Source organism: Dromiciops gliroides, chromosome 1 (genome assembly GCF_019393635.1).
Source record: "Dromiciops gliroides isolate mDroGli1 chromosome 1, mDroGli1.pri, whole genome shotgun sequence".
NCBI classification, from domain to species: Eukaryota; Metazoa; Chordata; class Mammalia; order Microbiotheria; family Microbiotheriidae; genus Dromiciops; species Dromiciops gliroides.
In genome coordinates, this window is record NC_057861.1 from 272,668,162 (window position 1) to 272,689,337 (window position 21,176).

The window sequence follows — 21,176 nt, forward strand, 5'->3', positions numbered from 1 at the left end:
CAGGTTCAGTCTAAAATTTGTAAGGTACTTTATATGCAATACCTGTAAGGTATTATTATTTTACAAATGAGAAAAATGACACTCAAAAGAGTCAGATGACTTGCTTCTGGTTCCATAAACTGGTCATTATCTAAACCAAAATTGGATCCCAAATCTTCCTAATTGTATCTAGTATTCTATCAGTTAGAATATACACTTTCTTAATTAATAGTGATTGAGTTACTATCCCAAAGAGAGATTTGTTCTGTCAAGAGATATCAAAAAATAAACCATAGAAACTAAACCAAAGCTATCATGAAATAGGGTATAGTATAATGTATAAAAGTGCTGGACTAGGAATCACGGCAAGTGACTTGACCAGGATCACACAGCTAGTAAGTGTTTGAGGCCAGATTTGGGCTCAGGTCTTCCTGACTCTAGGCCCAGTGCTCTATCCACTAAGCCACCTAGTGAGCCTATACCCATATTTATTGTTTAAAATTAGTTTCAAAGGCTATTTCTGCTAATTCCCAACCTAGTAAGGTAATTAGTTATAAGCTGAGGTGACTTTGAGAGTCTCAAAGGCTGTGCCAGAAGTTGGTCTGTCTTAAAAAGATCAGGCTTAGGATAGAGAGGATTATCACAAGATGGTCAGACACCAGATGATGCTTTTTTAGTCATAGTAACTAATGAAGACCTCCTACTTTGGCAACAACAGGATGAAAAAAAAACTTGTAAAAGTTCCTGGGTGAAATTATTCTTATACTTTAGACTCTGTCATGTTCATGTTAGATAATATACAGATCTTTTTCCAGGGTTCCAGATGGGCACTAACTCCCTCAAAGCTCCATTTTCCATTTGCTTTATTGGGTCTTGATTTCTCATAAAGTCATTAGCTTCCATTTGCTCAATCCTAATTTTTAAGGAATTATTTTCTTCAGAGAGCATTTGTACCTCCTTTTTGATTTGACCAATTTGGCTTTTCAAGCTGTTGACTTTTTTTATGATTTTCTTACATCATTCTCATTTCTCTTTCCATTTTTTCCTCTACCTCTTTTACTTTATTTTCAAAGTACTTTTTGAGCACATCTATGACCTGAGACCAATTCATATTTTTCTTGGAAGCTTTGACTTAATGATCTTCTTCTGAGGGTGTATTTTTATCTTCCTTGTCACCAGAGAAACTTTCTAGGGTCAGCATTTTTATCTGTTTGCTCATTTTCCCAGTCTATTTCTTGACCCCTAACTCCCTCTTAAAGTGGGGCTCTGTTTCCAGGGTGGAGGGTGCACTGTCCCAAGCTTCAGGGGGTTTAAACAGCTGTTCTCTGAGGTACTTCTAGGAATGTGTAAGTCCCTAGTTCCTCCAAGGTGGTACAATTTAAGGAGAGGCACATTCACCACTCCCCTAGCCTGTGTTCTGGTCTGGAAGCAACCACAGTCCCACTTCTCTGCCCTCCAACCCAGAACAAAATGCTGCTCCACTGTGGCTGCAAGCTCTGGCGTGGCTGTGCTCCTCCCCTGCCTGGGCCACCACCCAAGGCTGCCACCTGGATCCAAGCACAGCAAAACAACAGAGTCCTGCCTCAGCACCAGTAGAGACCCCGGTAATCTCCCCTGGTCAACCACTTGACTCCCTCACTGTCTGAGGCCTGGTTCTCAGGGGCTGGGGCTGGGTCTGCTCAGGGTGCTCCATTCTTACCCTGGTACAATGGACCTTTCCTGCCAACCCTCTAAATCATCTTTGGTTGGAAAATCATTTCACCCTGTCCTTTTGTGGGTTCTGCTGCTCCAGGAATTGGCCTATGGCATTATTTAAAGGTATTTGGAGGGGTCCTGGGGAGAGCTCAGAGAAGTCACTGCTTTTCCTCCACCATCTTGGCTCTGCCCCCTAAAGTGCAGTTCTAACTCTGTCAGTTCCATACGCAATCCATTTTTGTAGTATCTTCAAACTGTAAGGTCTAAAATTCTAGCTGTGATGTCTAAAATCTAATGAGTGGTCACCTTAAATTAGAAGCTTTAGCAAGAGTTTAGCCTTTTAAATATTTATTAAAGTGTATTAGAAGTTAGTGAAGAGAGCAAGAGAGGAAAACCCTAGTTTGGATCTATTTAGTATAGCTAGAGAGAAAAACTTGCCTTTCCCTAATAGCCCACATGAAGTTCTCCCTCTCCTGCCTGTCCCTGCCACCAAGCCAAAGTCCGGAATACAAAAGAACTCTTTCTCAGCAGCTTCTCCAAGAAGCCCCTTCTGATACCGGAAGCCAGGCCGTCCTCACACACAGCTCCACGTTAATTGGTTGGTAGCACTGATTGGCACAAATAACAGGCAGTAACTTCTGGACGCTAAGTCACATGCTTTCTCCTCAGGGCAGAGCTGAGTACCACAGTGTCTTTTTCAGCAGGGGTAGCACTCCAATTCTTACAAAAAAAAAATCAAACATGGAAAAGTTTCCCCAGAAGTTCATTTCAATGACAGCCTTGCCTAGATGGAATTGCAACTCTGTGAGTTAGCAATGACCATCAGCTTCCCCAGAGTCAGAAATTCTTGTATATCCAGACATTCCAAACTGAGTCATTAGGCCTGTCCCTGAGATCCTGAAGATATGTATTTTATTCCCATTGGCTCTGATGGGTTCTCATTCCATTCTATATATGAAGATAAGAGCTAGTGCTTTAGATACTAGTCTACATGAATAGCTAAAAATAGGTGGACTTCATCACCAGAGGGTCAACCTTCTAGTAAATGGGTCCTTCCTAATTATCTATACTGGCCCTTATAGGATAAAAAAAATGGGATCTAGTCTTTTGAAGTTGGTAAGATCTTCCAAACTTTGCACTTCAGTGGCATACCTTTGAGAACCTAGGGTCACCACCATGTCAAAATGAAGCATCATAGTAGGACTTCAGGGGAAGAATTATTTGGTTGTTTTAGAAAAATCGGTACTGGAGCTGATCTCACTGTTAAATAGGAAATTATTCTCTTTTAAAACCTAAATTATAAGTAATCTTTATAGATCTGAGAAAAGTATCCTATTTCTTATGATTCACAGTTTTTTAAACCAAAAATTAAAAACCATCCAGTCTAAATCCCTCATATTAGAAAAGAAAGTAAGTCCCATGGAGGTTTAAGGACTTACCCACGGTCACACAGCTATAGATAGAAGTAATTCTAGCACTTAGGTGTCCTGACATTAATTATAGCTCTTTCCACTAGACCATGTCATTTTGCAAGTAAATAATTCAAGAAAGTATCCTACTTCTTTAATCACAAGTATTGGTTGTCTCTAACATTTTTCTCTTCTTAAGCATCCTGCTTCCCAAATAGTAGAATTTTTCTGCTTAAAATATAAAATAAACACTTCAGTCTTCCTAGATGATGAACTTGGCAAAAGCATACATATTGGGGAAAAAATCCAATTTTTCAAATTAGATCTGTGTATACAATACATAGCCATATATGAATTATGAATGCACAGTGTTATAAATAGGATACACTAAAAACAAGTTATTTCAGAAGCAGCATAATTACATTGTTTCCAAAGCTTAATTAGCATAAAAGGCATAACAGTGTAATCAAATAATTATTGATTAACACACAGGATCCAGATGTGTTGGATGGGAATAGCAATTATCTAAGAAAACTACAGGTGTTTAAAATTCATGGACTATAAAAGCGATGCAGTCCCACGTCAGAATCATGCAGAAACGTTCACTGTTTTCAGGTAAAGCCCAATATGTTCAATGCAGTTCTAATATATCAAAACTGCAGATGTCTGTGTAGTCCTCTCTTCAAGGGGGGCTTTGTAGAAAATTCTTATTCTGGGTATCACTGACATGAGATGTTACCAATGAATCCATAAGGTCTTTGACTGGATCTTCTAGAAGATCACACTTTTAACAGTGACATCCCTAAAGACATCTCCTGATGCACTTCAAAAAAATATTTGAGAAAGCATAACTAAGACAGATAGCTAGTGAATAAATGGTCAGCTACAAATGAACACAGATGAAAAAGAGGGAGAATGAAATGGAGTAGAAAAGCAAAGGTTATTAGCAAATTGCAAACCTTAACAGGCGGCTGAAGCTCTCCACCACCAACCTTGAGTAGACCTGCAGCTAAAGTAGGCTTCATTAACAATAGCATACCCCATTTATATCTAATGGGGATTAATGACTCCTTTAGATTAGACATTAGCAAACCAGAGATGCTTAGCTTTGTTCCTGCCAACTTAGTTGTGTAACCAATATAGACTTAATTCACAGTAGGGAATTATGAGAAATGATCTTCTTTTTTGAATTTCTTTGCCCTGGGATTGTACGAAGTCTGATTTATTTTTAAATACACTTCAGGAATAGAGTTGATCTCTTGCCAAACTTCTTTCCTTCCAGAAAATCTTGGTGCTTTTTAGCCAAAATCATAAGACTGACGCGACCAATGCTGCCTATGAGATTCTAGAAGTAGCTTAGAGAATAGGTCTCAAAAATGGTGTGTCCATATAATGGGTGGAGTATAAGAAAATTATTAGAAGGGGTGTCAATCTCCATATTTTTAAAGGCTTATTCTGTGCCAGGCCCTAGGTGGGAAGAAAATATTGGAATTTCTATGTATATTTATTAATTATATTTGCTTATATCAAAAAAGAAATTAAACTTTACTAATATCTGGTATGCTGATGAATGATCTATATGCAAAATGAAATAATTGATATACAAACAACACCTTTATGCCCGGCTCTTTGGATTTGTAGCTTGGATAAATAGATTTAGCTACATGTAACCATATATGGTTATATACTTTTAAATAAACTAATCTTTATGAAATGAACACATGACTTTAGAAGATTTCTATGAAGAAAAAGAGATTAGAACATAATTTGGGGGGGGGCGAGGCAATGAGGGTTAAGTGACTTGCCCAGGGTCACACAGCTAGTAAGTGTCAAATGTCTGAGGCCAGATTTGAACTCAGGTCCTCCTGAATCCAGGGCCAGTGCTTTCTCCACTCTAATATAATTCTAATAAGATCACAAGTGAACAAAAATGTCATAGTAGTACTGCTACTTTTCCTACTTCCATTAGCAAAATGGAGCTAAAAAGTAATTATTTAATTAGTTTTGACATTTGATGGTGAGTGACCATGAAAATCTTTGCTACCATGCATAATTTTGCCAGTGATATCATGGCAATGTGCTTGTTGATTTTAAAAAGGAATTTGTACTTTTTCTTTCCAAAAAAACAAATATTCATAATTTGCTAATCTTTTCAGAGAAGAGTAGAGGCTATTAGGAGTATACTATGTGAACATATTTTTAGGAAAAGCACATATAGACATATGTCCTTTCTTGTCCCTTCAAGATAAACATGGTATTTTAACAGTGAGAAAGGAACTGTTTTTCTAAAGAAACTTCTGCTATAAAAAGAACATATTTCAATGGATTTTTCAGAGTATATGATTTTGTTGCTGAAAATGATGTGTTACCCATAAAACCTTTCAAATCTACACACTATTTAAAAATTTTGAAGTAGAATTCCCTAGCTTGCTTTTTTTTCTGGGGGGGGGGCGAGGCAATTGGGGTTAAGTGACTTGCCTAGGGTCACACAGCTAGTAAGTGTTAAGTGTCTGAGGCCGGATTTGAACTCGGGTCCTCCTGACTCCAGGGCCAGTGGTCTATCCACTGCGCCACCTAGTTGCCCCCCTAACTTGCCTTTAAAAATCTTCCAAACAATGAGTTTCAGGCGCTTTTGAACTCATTTATTAAAATTATGCAACTACAGCATCTTCTGCTTAATTTGCAAGGACAACTGAATGAACAAATGATATCGTGGAAGAAGGGAATTTACTAGGGAAATATCAACAACAAAAAAACCTATGCACAACATGGGGATGGGACTGGAAAATGAACATTATGATTTAGTAAACATAGCCAGGGATGCTTTTCTTCTATTTGGATCTACAGATCTTTGTGAAGTACCTTTTTTTCAGCTATAAAAGATTGTCATTAAGGCCAAGTATCAAAATAAACTTAATTTAGAAACACTTTCAAATAGTTGTTACATGAAGTGCTAAACCGAAGTTTTCAGAAATAATGAAGCATATTTGCCCAAATTATTCTAACTAAAATATTATTTGCAACAGTATTTACTGACAGCAAAAGGAGATTTTACCACTTCTGAATAAAATAAGAATTTTAAATATTATTTCATGTCTATCTCATTTTTAAAATTCATAGTTTAGTATTTGACAACATACATATTACTACAATAGTGAACTTAATCTGGCACCTCATTTAAGCAAAATGGCTCTCCTCAAACAAAGGTCTCACAGATATTAATTTCATATAAAATCCTATGAGAAATAAGTGCAGGACAGAGGTTCAAACACAGGACCAAGTAAAGGGGGTTACTGCCTGAACAGACCTAAGAAAAACTTCTTGGGTAAGCTAGCATTTGACTTGGACTTTAAAAGGAGATTAAAAGCAGAAGGGATGGCATTGTAAGCATAGGACACAATATAACCAAATAGAGCAAGAGAGTGCAGAGCATGCTCAGTGGAAAAAGAATGGACTGCTTTAGCTGATGCATGGAGCACATGGAAGGAAATAGGATTTGATAGTTTTAAACGGTGGTTGGCACCTTGGTAGTGTAGTAAAGGAGTTTGTACTTTATATGAGAGGTAATAATTACCAACTTTTTTTTTCTCCCAGCAGATTGTTTTGGCATTTGTATTATGATTCAAATAATAAGTACCCTGGCCCAATAAAGACACAGCTTCAGTGTCAGGAAGACCTGGGTTCAAATCATACTTCTGACACACATTGAGATTTTACATATATGTGTGCATATACAAGTGTATATGTATATATATGCACATATATATATGCACATATATATATGCACATACATATATGCACATATATATATATATGTGTGTGTGCATTTGTGGGTGTTATGTGTATTTATGAGTAGATGCACACCCATACTGCAATTCACTCAAACTCTCAGTTCCCTAGGGAATTCTATAAAACTATGAGTTTCACAGAAGATGCCAATCTGCATTAATAGAGGGAGCTTTTTCATTGGGAATCCCCTATATGAATGAAATCACAGATCAAGCTCCCTTCCCCCAACCAAAAAAAGTGAAGAGAGGAATACCTGTAAGAAGATTATTGTGATAATTCAGGTGGTAGTAACGAGAACATGAACCCTGGTGGCAGCAGTGGAAATAAAAAAGGAAGACATAGAAGTGAGAAATGTTGAAAACCTAAGAGCTGCCTCTGATGCATTTGTTTCCAAGGAACTGAGGAGACTATTAAGCCTAAACTCAAATTTTGCCCTCTGTTTGAAGCAACAATCCCTCTCCCTGTTATCAGCCTTGTGCCTGCCTCTACTGGGGTTGGTAAAGGGGCTGGTGAAGGCATGTCAACCTTTGTCATAAACTTTCACTAATCATCTCAGAATATCCAAGCAGGAGCTTCTATATCAGAGAAAGGGGTGCTATTTACCTGCTCTTTACCTGTCTTATGTTGTATATCAGATACTGCCTTGATTTCTACCTTTGAGGTATTAGGAGGAACCATTGAACTTTGAACCTATAATTATTTCAACAACTAAGAACTTCTCACAGAATAGTCATAGTGGAAGCATGAGCCAATAACTGTTAAAATGGCAGAAGAAAGTCTGTTCCCTGGCAGATAGGTCAGTCTCCCCATGCTGAAGCTGAGTCAATCATGAGCTGCGGTAAAGGCAAGGAACGAGAGCAGATTACTAGCCCTGTGGCCTAAACTACATGGTGTCTGGCTAAGTCATTGTGCTAGACTATAATTCTATGAACTCATGTTCCATCATCTTCCTTTACCTTCTGTAAGCTCCCACAGAGTTGGCTGTTCTATTCAGTATTGTAACTCAAGGACTGCCACTGAGGTATTTATTTCAGTCACTGAGAATAACAATAGTACTATCTTTTAACACATTTCTCTATATCACATACAAGATTAACCTGACAGGCTTTTTCAAATGCCTCACTGAAATCCAGTTAAATGGTGTTTACATCATTTCCTTGATCTACTCTATAAGTCATACAAAGATATCAAAAAAAAAAAAATGAGGTTCATTTGAAATTCCTATTTTTAGTGAATCTAGGTTAGTACCTTACAAGAGATTTCATCATCACCACCACCACCACCACCACCATCATCCTTATCATTTCAAATTCTCAGATATTCAAATGGATCATTGACCTCATCAATCAGGATGTTTCCTCCAATGATGCTGACCCATCCTGGCTGTCTCTTGGCTATACCCACTTATAAATTTCCCTCAGGGGGTCCAACCAACATGCTAGAATCTTTCCTTGATTTCTCCTGATATTTTGAGGCTGAAAGTGGAACACTACAGCTGTCATTCTTCAACCTTGTCATATAACCAGTCCATCTTATTCAGCAAGAAACTTTTAAGTACCTACTATGTTCAAGGTGATGTGTTACAGGCCTAGGATGGAAAGGTAATAGGTAACAAGTCCCTCTAGTTGTGGAATTTATATTGTAATTTAAAGTATCTAAGGACTTTGTGTTTTTCCTCTTTAGTTATTTATATATAATTATATACATAAGGTATAACACATTATCATATTTACATGTATATATGCATACATACACATCTTTGTTATCTCCACATTAAAATGTAAGCTACTTGTGAGTAGGGAGTGTTTCATTCATTACATTTGTATCTCCAGTGCCCAAGCCAGTGCCTGGAATAATAGGTGCATATTAAATTCTTCTTGATTGGTCACCTGACACAGCATGTATCCAATCAATCATGATAATAAGCAAAATGAGATGGACATAGGAGAGATCCAGACAAAATGCTCTCCAAAAATTTGAGGAGAGAGAGATCATCTAAAACTGGTAGAACTGGGGAAGACTTCATGGAAAAGGTGACAACAAGGTGAGCCTTAATGAAAGAGAAGGGTTTTAGTAACATGTCTTCTGCTATGTATTCGACAAATCCTTTGTTCTTCACCCTAGCCTTTTTATTACATGGAATTGGTTTTGTCATCGAAGATGTTCCAGTGCCTACTGTGGGCAAAATACTTGAAAAAGGAGCAGTGATCATCTAATCTTCCAAATTAGTATTCAAGAATTAATCATCTCTGAATTGACTTTGAAAAGGCAACTAGAAAGTTCAAAGGTTTTAAGAAGTTTTAACAGTCCTGAGTCTGTTAAAAGAGACACAAGCCTAAAGGTAACTGTCTGATATTGAACATAATCTAGTTCTTTAGCTGACATAGACCTCCTTCTCCAAGGTCACATTTATAGCAGAATGCCATTTTCACTTTTGAATGGGATAGATTCTGATAAAAGAAAATGAAAAGACAAAGAAAGTGGGGAACATTGTACAAAATGGATTTTAATGACCTTTTGAGCAGCAAATAAGGAGAAGCATAAAATGGGATTTTATTATCTGCAATAGGAAGACCATTTCTGGCAAGAGAGTGGATTAGCTACAGTTAAATTAGACCCCAAAGTGAAGGTGGTGCTAAAAACAAAGTGCATAAAAGCAGATTGGGTCTTTGATTTATGAGAAATTGCAAATTGGCATACTATGCAGATGTGAATATCCATTTTTTTCTAATGTACTCTATGTACCACAGTCATGGAGTCTTAGAATTTTAGAGGTGGAAGGAAAATGAAATCATCTTAGTCCAATTCTCTCTCATTTTACAGGTGGGGAAATTAAGTCTGAACCCTAAACAACTAAACTATATGAGAGAGGTAGTTAAGAGTAGAAAGAGATATATATATACCCCAGATTTTCTTATGTCCAATCTAGTGTATCTTGACCCCTACAACAAGCTGCCTGGAAAAGTTTCATTGTATTTCCATGCTTAGAAGTTCTACTGTTATATAAACATAGTTTATAAATTTTCAGAAACACAGGATGTTTTTAAAATCCATTTTATATAACTTTGGGTATTTGCCATTTTAAAAATGTGCCACGGGCAGCTAGGTGGCACAGTGGATAAAGCACCGGCCCTAGATTCAGGAGTACCTGAGTTCAAATCCGTCCTCAGATACTTGATACTTATTAGCTGTGTGACCCTGGGCAAGTCACTTAACCCCCATTGCCTCGCCAAAAAAAAAAAAATGTGCCACCTTTTGAAATTCATAACAATAAGTGTAAAAAAAAGTGGAAAGAAGAAATTAATGAATAAAAATCTGCAGCCTTTGGATGAAATTGTTTATAGTATGGATAGTTAATATATGACTGCTGAATTCTTTTCCTTTAAAACCCTTTCTTCATTCTTTCATTATGTGCATATATGCAGAGGTGGATATATGAAAATATCTATATACTTATATATGACAGGTATATGTAGTACACTTCAGAGGTCCTGTGATATAGTAAATATAGAGAATTAGAGGATGTCCTTGAAGTCAGAAAGTCCTGGGATTATATCCTATGCCCACCACCATCCCCACCCACACTAAAGTCCTCTTTCTAAAATAAACATTCCCATTTGCTTCAACACATTCTTGTGAGTCATAAACTTGAGACCTTTTACCATCCTGGGTGTTGATGTTCTTCAGGTGTTCAATGTCACCTTTAAAATATGCTACCTAATAATGAATTTACAATAGTTCAGATGTGACCTGACTAGGACACGTACCAGCTTTGGAAGGGTGGGCAAGTCTCCTCTCTGTAATCCCAAACAGCTCTCTTAGATACTTTTTTGTAATTGCAAACCAATTGCCTGTTTGGTTGTCAGTACAGTGTTTCCAGATGAATATTGTTCCATGCAGATGAAATTATAGTCTCTGTAAATATTCTGTCTCTTTGTCTCTGTCTTTCCCTGTGTGTCTCTCTGTCTGTGTCTTTGCCTTGGTCTATGTCTCTTTGTTGCCATATCTCTACCTTTGTATCTCTCTGTCTTTGTCTCCATTTCTCTCTCATATTCTCTCTCTCTCTCTCTCTCTCTCTCTCTCTCACCCCCACCCCCAACCCCATGTATGTTTTATCACATGCAGAAGCCAAAATCTGGCTCCTTTCTACTTTAACTTTGGCTCAACCTATAGAACGTACTGTTGTCCCAACTTTATGACTAGGGATATTTTTTTCACTTCCTTATCATGGATATGAATGAGCACCAATACATGTGTTTCAGTTAGCTTATTCTGCTGGTGGGCTGAGCCTTAACAAGTTGAAGGCAATTGCTACTGGTCTACAAAGTCGGGAAGGGAGGGTCCAATCAGTCACTGGGCTCTTGCCAGACTGGGCCAGGCAGAACATTCAGACACTGGGCTCTACAAAGACCATAGTGTGTCTGGCCAATCTATTGGACTCCCTGTATTCCCTCTTCAATGGGCTTCTGCAGTCTCTGCTATCTCTAGCCTTTGACTCAGCTGTTTCTTCCTCAGCTGTGCTCCTATTATCAGGATTGTTACAATGCTCTGTATTTTCAGGTAGAATATTAGCGTTTTCTTTCAGCAAGGGCAGTGAAATTTGCCCTAGGGTTGGCAGAAGTCTCTTTTCTTTGATTGCCTGCAAGGCCTCAGCCCTGAAGTTTGTTGCATTCAGGGAAGAGGAAGAGATATCTTGCCTACTCTGTGTGGCAGAGTGGGTATTTCAAAAAGAGATCCCATCCTTCTTGATGGTCACTAGCCTAGTTACATTTCCCAAATTCCTGATGCAGATAAGTGGCTGGGAACAAAGATACCCAGGCAGTCTGAGTCCCTGGGCAAATTCTTTGTCTTCACTAACTTCAATTGAGCCAATTAGCCTCAAGCCCTTTCCAAGATATAAATGCTTCCTTTTTATCTTAAAGAGCTTCTCCTGGGCATTTTAATGTCTCTGCTTTGTCCTTTCTCACCTTCAACTTTAGCCAGGTCTAAACAGGATACAGGTAGTTCACTGCATAGAGTGCCAGCCTAGAGTCAGGAAGTTCAAATCCAGCCTCAGAATCTCAGGCATTTATTTACTAGCTTGTGACCCTGGGCAAGTGACTTAATGCAGTTTTCTTCAGTTTCCTCATCTGTAAAATGAGCTGGAAGAGGAAATGGCAAACCACTTCATATCATTGACAAGAAAACCCAAATGTCATAAAGAGTCAGACATGACTGAAAGGACTGAACAGTATCAATAAATAGGACACACCCTCATCCGTGTAAAATTCAAAAAGAAACAAGATGACATAGTAAATAAAAACCTGTCAGAAAAATTTGGGTCCAAAATCCACCTTTACCATATACTGGTGGTATCTCAGTACCCCAGGAAATATCTGAGGTGACTTTTTGCAGGAAAACTAACATTCTGCACTTTTACTGGAAAGTCAATATACCATTCGGTTCAGGAATAAAAAAAAATAGTAAAATGTGCTGTGATTTAAATTTCGAAGCTAAATTGTGGATATTCATTTATTTTAGTCATAGAATTGTGGTGTTCAGTTGTTTTAGTCATGTCTGACACTTCATGGCCCCATTTGAGGTTTTCTTGGCAAAGATACTAGTGTAGTTTGCCATTTCATTTTCCAACTTATTTTACAGATGAGGAAACTAAGGCAAACAGGTTTAAGTTACTTGCCCAGGGTCACACAGCTAGTAAGTACCTGAAGCCTGATTTGAACTCAGGTCTTCCTGACTTTAGTAACAGCACTCCATCCACCAATAATCTTAAGATCATAGAATCTATTAGAGCTGGAAGGGACCTTGGAGTTTACTTCATCTTTTCATTCCACTTATATTTCTGAGCCTAATACTTTGTTCTTCAGTTTACAGTTTTCTAAGTCATGCAACTCTTAAATTATGACATCATGCACCATTTCCAAGGTGAAATTTGGGCTTCAGCAGATGATTAATTTTTCAGGCTACAAATACCTGCCCATAGCTTAGAATATAGCAGAATGCTTAGCACTCCTGTGGCCACTGAAGTAGCAGTTGAAACATGAAACTGCATAGATTCATGTACTTATTTGTTTTTCTAAAGAAAAATAATGGATCTATGTATTTTATTTTCTTTCTTTTGTCCCATGTAGGAAACTAAGTCTTTGTAGCTGCTTTTATGATTTAAAAGACGGCGAGAATGTTTGTATCCATGTATATTCATATAGTTTTTATTGAGAGGAGGGACTCACATCCAATCTTGTCATATCATTTCACTGAGGATATATACAAGGAGATAAAGCTTCCATTTACTTTGCTGCAACTGATATCACTTTCATATTTTAATTCAGCCATTTCCAAGAGAGCTGGAGTTTATAAATGGGTTCTATTGCCATCTCTCATACTTCTGAATTAAGGGAGAATCACGGTGAAGAGTTTTTATGAACCTAACAGATCTGTATCATTAGTTCATAAATTTACCTGTTTTATACTGATAATATAAATTTGAATCAAAGCTATATTGAAAGACTTGTCTTTCTGAAGCAGAAAAAGTTACCATGAGAGAACACTTACAAAACAGAAATCACTGATGAATTTTAATGGATCATATTGGTTCATTCTGAAACTAATGAAGTCTGCAAATATGAAGAATGATGCTTTCCTTGTAGTGATCAGGAGTGGCTGGTAGGAATTAAATTTGATTGCCAGGAAAGAGGGCACTTGGAATGAAACTAAATGAAGTTTGTTTGGAGTAAATTACTGTAAGTTAAGCAGAATATAGCAGATAATGCAATTTTGTTTCTAAAATGTGTTCTTTTCAAAATATACCTACGAGGTATCCATGGGGGAAAATCAACAGAAAATATGTTTAAGCAACATCTTTAAAAGCAGCTCTGTATATATTTACACATTCCTTTGTTTGGCATTTAACGCTTCCCAACTTGGCTCCAACTTTCCATTACAGTTTTATATTACTCTCCTTTGTGTATTCAGTGGTCTAGCCACAGTGCCTAACACTCCTTCTCTCATCTCTGAGCCTCAACATAGGCTATTCCTTCTACATGGAGCACGCCCCCTTTTTACCTCTACTTCTAAGAATCCCTCATGTCCTTCAAAGCTCAGTTTAAATACCATCTCCTACATAAGACCTTTCCTGAACCCATTGCTATAAATGTCTTCCCCTCACTATAAAAAATATTTTATTTATGAACTTATTTGCATAATATTTGTATATTCTTATATATACATGGCAGCTAGGTGGTGGAGTAGATAAAGCCTCAGGACTAGAGTGAGGAAGACTCATCTTCCTGAATTCAAATCTGGACACTCAAATACTTACTAGTTGTGTGACCCTGGGCAAGTCACTTAAACCTGTTTGCCTGTTTCTTCACCTGTAAAATGAGCTGGAGAGGGAAATGGCAAATCACTTCATTATCTTTGCCAAGAAAACCCCAAATGGGGTCACAAAAAAATCAGACATGACTGAAAAATAACTGAACAACTGAAATATATGCATGTATTTCAGCTCCCAGTAGAATATAAGCTCTTTGAGGACAGGAACTGTTTCTTATTTTTATATTCCCAGCACCTAGCAAAGTGTCTGGCACCTAATATGTGTGTAATAAATACTAGTTGATTGCTTTACATTTATGTTTCCTGATTTTACATTTATATTTGCTGAGGGGAGGACAAAGGCGTAAGCATTTATCAAGTTTTGACTTTGTGCCAGGCACTGTGTTAAGTACTTTACAAACATTATTTCATTTGGCCTTCACAACAACCCTGCAAGATAGGTGCTATTATTATTCCCATTTACAGCTGAGGAAAATTAGGCAGAGATTAAGTGACTTGCCCAGGGTCATACAAATGCTATGTTTTGGGGGCCAAATTTGAATTCAGATCTTCCAGACTCCAAGCCCAGTGCTCTATTCCCTGTGCCACCAGCTGTGTCCTGAACTCAATAAAATTTCAGATCTAGAGCCTGAAAACCTCTAGGGAATGATTTTATGCCCTAAAAAAGGGCATAAAGGGCTCCCTAAAGTCTTATACTCTCATACAAATCTAGTCTTCTCTCCCCAAAGATGAACCCCAGGGAAGCATCCTAATGAGAACTAACCACCTCCAGTCAGGAAATCTTGCCTAGAAGCTATGCCTTGTGGACTTAAAATTTATTTTAATATTGCAACATCTACCAAGCAATAAAGTATATGCCAAGGTATTCAACATAATTCAAGAGTTGCCCTAGTCTTTAGTGAATTGCAATATAGTGCAATGCAATTCCATCCCGTTCAACAAGTATTTAATGAATGCTTACTGTAACGATCGGAATGACGCCACCTGCTGGAGACTTACTGTAGAAGAGTTCCGCCCATGAAGCGAAGGTCTTTGAGGGCAAGACCAGGAGTCTTTTCTTTGGAAAAAGAAGTGACGCAGGCTAGTGGGAGGAAGAAGGAAGAGACTAGCGCTCTGTCTGGTTCTCTTTCCTGAGGACACTGGTGGAGAGCGGGGCTAGAAATGTGCTCTCCCTTTAATAGATAGATGAATGTAGGCCTTTCTCTCTCTTTACCAAATTCTTATTCTCCTTAATAAATGCTTAAAAGTCTAACTCTTGCTAAAGCTTATAATTTATTGGTGACCACTCATTAAATAGTTTAGACAGTTTAGCTAGAATTTTAGCCCTTAACATTACCAAATAAACTAAAACATTCTGAATGTGGCTTTTTATGAATCTATTCTTTACTCATTTTCTTAACACAAAACTTATTCTCAATAAAATACTAAACTGAATCAAATTATGTTTGTTATTGAATCCCTGACCCATGGGAAATGGGGAGAGGGAGAGACCTGATACATTCCATTAATTAGTGGTAATTAATAAGGCTTAAGGAAAAGAACCTTATAGAGAAAATTTAAAAAAAAATTATTCTGAGACCTTGCCTGAGAGAACGAAAACAAAACAAAACAAAAGATGATTCAGTGAATAGACCTAAGTTCAAATTTAGCCTTACACAATTAATATCTGTATGACCCAGGGCAAGTCACTTACCCTTTGTTCAATTTTCAATTCAATAAATGTTAATTACAATCAAATGGGGGAGTACAGTGCACAAAAGGAGAGGCATTAAGGTGTATCCAAAAAGGAAGCATCTTGTTCAATGGTGTTTAGACCATGCAGGATTACAGATGGAAAGTAGATTGATCTGGGAAATCCAGGTCCTGCCCTTCATCAAAAAAAGCTTTGGTTGAATTTTAATGGTTTACCCTCTAGTCCTCCAATCAGAAGGGAGAGGAGGCTGAGGGAATTAAAAGGGGCTGAGTACCCAAGGCTGGGTTAAATAGAATGATGGGATTTATGTACCTTAGTTTCCTCATATGTAAAATGAGGATATGGGGATATTGCTATCACCTCCTGGATTGTTGTGAAAATCAACTGAGATGAAGGACTTTGCAAACCTTAAAGCATTTTATAAATGTTCCTGTTTTTACTATTATTACAATTAAGATCTCTTGAGGTAAGCAAATTCAAAGACCAAAGACCTAGGTGAGATGAGAGAGAGAGAGAGAGAGAGAGAGAGAGAGAGAGAGAGAGAGAGAGAGAGAGAGAGAGAGAGAGAGAGAGAGAGAGAGAGAGATATTTAGCAAAAAGGTTCCAGTGCTGGAGAGTAAGCACAGAGGTGGTGTGAATATACTCCAAAGGGCAACAGTGGTATCAGCAAAACAAGATTGTTTCATGCAACTTCTCCATCTAAGACTAAATTCATGTTAGTCATGCCCATTCTTTCTTCTGATGCATTGACATCACTATGGTCACAGAAACTTTCCACCATTTTTAAGCTAAACAGGTGAGAATGAGTAATGTAACCATGTTGATTGACTGGGAAATTATTTCTCTCAGAGTAACATTGCAGCAGAATAAGAACCATTAGAAACATATTGTTTAGAACCCATGGGCGTTTTTTTTTTCCGTGCACCTCATGAAGACACACCTAGACCACAAAGCAAAGCAACTAGTAATTTCCCTCTTGCCACTGCAGTTGCTGAGGTCAGCTGGTTCCTGTGTTCAAGAGTTATAATGGTTAGAGAAATTTTATCCTGGAGAAGAGCTTAATCCTCTCCAAGATACCTGGCTAAACATCTTCATCTTCCTTAACAATTTCTCATATGACATGATTTATTGAATAATCACAATCTAAAGCATCTTGCTTTGGACATGCTGTGGTTTGTCAATGTCCCTTTTAAATGCGGTACCCTGAACTGGACACAATACTATAAATACTGCTTAATTATTGCAAATTAGAGTTGGACTGTAACTTCTCTTCATCTAAAAATATTCTATTAATGCAGCCTTACACTACCTTCAAGTACCTTTTAGCTGGTTCCCAATTCAAATCCATATTCAAAAGAAGAAAACTTGTTACCAAATGAAAATATTCAGAAGACTTTGATGAAAATTTTGAAATAAACTCCAAAGAACTATTTTCCAAAAATACTTAAGTGATGGGAGCATCATATAGCCTTCCAGGATAAACATTTTTAGACTTTTAATGGTATAGTTGGGAGAGTGGGCAGCTAGGTTGCACAGTGGATAGAGCAATGGGCCTGGAGTCAGGAAGACTCATCTTCCTGAGTTCAAATCTGGTCTCAGACACATATTAGCTGTGTGATCCTGGGAAAGTCACTTAACCCTGTTTTCCTCAGTTTCTTCATCTGTAAAATGAGCTGGAAAAGGAAATGACAAACTATTTCCATATCTTTGACAAGAAAACCCCAAAAGGGGTCACGAAGACTCAGACACAACTGAAATAACTGGACAACAACAATAATTGGAAGAGGGCTGAACTTTGAATCAGAAGTTCTGAATTCAAATACAGATTCAAACACTCACCAGTGTTTTATTACAGGCTTATAATTTAACTTCTCAAAAATTCATAGAATTGTTATAAGAAACATGTTCTGTATACCTTTAGCTGCTGTGTTAATTTGAGTTATTTGCATGTATCAGGTATGGTATGTTTGTTGAACTATCAGCCTCAATACTTTAGATATACTATTATATGTACTATTTCACAAATATACATACACATGCAGAAAATAGTTTTTAAAATAAAACTAGAGGATCATCTAGTCTTTGAATTTCTGAATTGTTGTGACCTTGGTATCTTATTACTTTTCTCTCAAACATTTAGTTTCAGTAATGATAACTATAACTTGATAGCTTAAAGACAGAATGCATAGGGTTGGGGTTTTTTTGTTTAATATCTCATATCCAAACTGATCATTTCACTTTTCCCCCTGCTGTTTTTAATTAAACACTGAAATTATATTTCTTCCTCTGAAATGTATTGGATATGGTAATATAACAAGGTCTTTCCCCTATCCTTTCACTATGCAGGATACCGACCTAATGACATTTAACATCTCAGTGCACCGGTCTTGGTGGAGAGAACATGGACCAGGCTGTGTACGGAGAGTGCTGCCACCTTCAGCGCATGGAATGATGGATGACTACACTTATGTCTCGGTGACAGGCTGTGTGATTGACTTTCAGTACCTGGAGGTCATCCACAGTGCCATCCAAATACTGCTCTCTGTAAGTTTTCCTTTCTCATGACTGTTCCTTTCTGTATAGACATTCTGCTCTTTGTCCTCCCTCTCATATAGGTAATACCTCAAAGGAAACATGTCCAGGGAAATAGAAGCAATTATGATGTATAGGTAGGTATACTTACTGATAGAGTATATTATTTTCTTTGAATCCTGGGCATGCAGACATTTTGCTTTAGGGATAGGTTGCAGTCATTACTAACTACACACTATTTAATGTAATGATGTTCTTGATCCTCCAGAAGACATGTACTGTCCATTAGCAGCTTCGGACTACTCTACTAATGGATTCTTCACTTGTGTTCTAGAGAAAGAAGAGGGATAGAAACCCTCAGCCTCCCAAATCTATAGATGGGACTGATTTTACTTGGCAGGAAATGGTTTGCTCAATCTAATAAGCATTACATTATAAAAACTTACATATCTACTTTTTAGTCTCTCTAGAGTTTTTTCTCTTTGTTTTTTTTTAATAGGGCATTAATTTTGGTGATACACAGAATCTTTAGATTGAGATTTTTTTTCACCAAAGTAAAAGAGAAATGGGTATTTTTAAAAGCTAAATGGATAATGGATTGCATTGTGCCTTTGGGGAAAGTCAGGTTCAATTTCTGCTTCTCCTGAAGTGCTCCAGGTGAATGGTCAAGAAATCCCACATGCTTAAGAATGAGCTGCGAATGTGACCAATAGAACAGGCTATGTCTATCTGTCTGAGACCATTCTGACAAATGGTTTTCAGGAAAATTAGCTCATCTGAATACCTACAAAAAACCTATGATTGTCAAAATGAAAACAAACTTTCTAAAACCAAACAAAATGGCATACCTATAAGAGCATTCACCAAGTCACTAAATACCACCCCTGCTTCTTCCCTCACCTATACCTGTTTAGTTTTAATATTGCATACTGAATAGTTAACCTAAATATTATTTCATTTCAATTCATGAAATTTTGCTATGACTGATATGACTTAACCACTGATAATATTGAACATTGTAGTTGTAGCTAATTTATAGACCTGCATTTTTATGTGGTAACAACTTTCAATTGAAATCAAATTATGAAAAATTAAGTTAAAGAAAAGCCAAAAATAATGACCAGCCTTGCTCCAACTGTGTTTATCATCAATAATTCTAAATAATCTAATAAGAAATTTTAAATTAATTACCATTAGTAATTAACTAACTGTCATGATAACTTGATTATCATTAAACTATAAAAAATAAAATACATGTATACTTTTAAAAAGATTGGTTTTTTAAGACTTTCTTTTTTTAAAACAAAGGAATCACCTATTCACCAGTATATAAGGAAAACATCGAGATATATACAGTGACACAGTAATTAACTAAATATAATTTTCTCACAAAATAAAGATAATCCAAATAAAGTTGTCTTAAAACATGAAAAACTAATTATTTTCAGAAATTGGACCATGAGCTCATTTCCAAGATATGGTAGAACTTGTCAAAACCAGTATTTCTTATTAAGAAGTCAAAGTATATAGAATAATTAAAGAAAGTCCAAATGATCATTTAGTCATAAAGGGTGGGAGAACTGTAAAACGTACACACAAAACCAAATAATTTTTAAAAATTGTACTTTGAGCTTGGCATTACAGCTTTGAGGAGGTCTTTATTTCCTTTAATGAGGTCATAAAATTCAGAGCATGAATATTTTAACTTGTGCCATATGTGAAGTTCTACTTTCAAAATGTCAACACTTAATCCAATGTGAGTCATGAGAAAGGAGGAAAATAACTAGTGGTTTCCATTTTGCCATCAATAATACTTAGACATGCTAACAGCTCGAACAAAATGAAATTGCTTTATATTTTATCTCCTATTTAATGCTACATAACTATATGTTTATTCATTGGTAGGGTTCCCTCTGGACCACCATTCCAAATCTCACACAAGGCTTGGATCCTCTGGGATTATCACTATGCCAAGAATTCTGTGGGTCTACACTCCTAAATAGACCTCATAAGACCCCACAGATTCATTTCCATTTCATAGTCAGAGGACACATTTAATTCAAAATAAAGGCAATTACTAAGATTGTTATCATAAGAACAGTAGCTATAATACCCCCTGCAATTAAACCCAAACTGTATTCTTCCACAAACATACATAATGTTATTTGGAAGAGTGAGTATACAGGAACACTAATAGAGAGGCACAGATATGGGGAACACATGTGGCCCCAAAAATTCACACTTCCAGCACTATAGGGACCCAACATATTTTCTCCTTGGGTTCTCACAATGCCCTCTCTGGGTGCAGAATATCTTCTGGGCAAGTTGCTTGCCTCCAACTACACATAAAAAAACCCCACAAACTCAATATAAGGCTAGTAATTGATCTTGCTACCAACTAGAGCCATAAATGGAATGTTGCCAGGGGCAAGTACCACATGTTACACTTGGGGAAAGCAACATAAATTAAGAAAACAAGCAAACGAGCTTGTCCACTTCACCTAAATATTACTCAGAGTAGTTCATGGAACTGTGTCATTGTGTGGATAAACAATATAAGAGAAGAGAAAAATTATATATAGAGAGAGAAATAAAAGGAAATGGAGACAAGTTTAGTTTTGTGTAATTTAAGATTCTAAATGTGGATTCTAATCTGTTCCCCCAGTTTTGGGGGAAACTGACTAAAATCACTGATAAAACGAGTTTAGGTTTTTAAGGGTTCATTGAAAAATAGAAAGAAAAAGACTGAG

General features: G+C 37.0%; 1 protein-coding gene across 2 annotated transcripts in view; it reads left to right on the forward strand.

The window, feature by feature from the left end:
* Positions 1 to 21,176, forward strand: part of NKAIN3 (sodium/potassium transporting ATPase interacting 3) — an 831,085-nt gene that overhangs the window by 608,970 nt on the left and 200,939 nt on the right. For both annotated transcript variants that reach the window (XM_043977983.1, XM_043977984.1), the window contains exon 4: positions 18,241 to 18,438. In XM_043977983.1, coding sequence (XP_043833918.1) covers positions 18,241 to 18,438 — 198 coding nt within the window. The remainder of the gene's footprint in view (positions 1 to 18,240; positions 18,439 to 21,176) is intronic.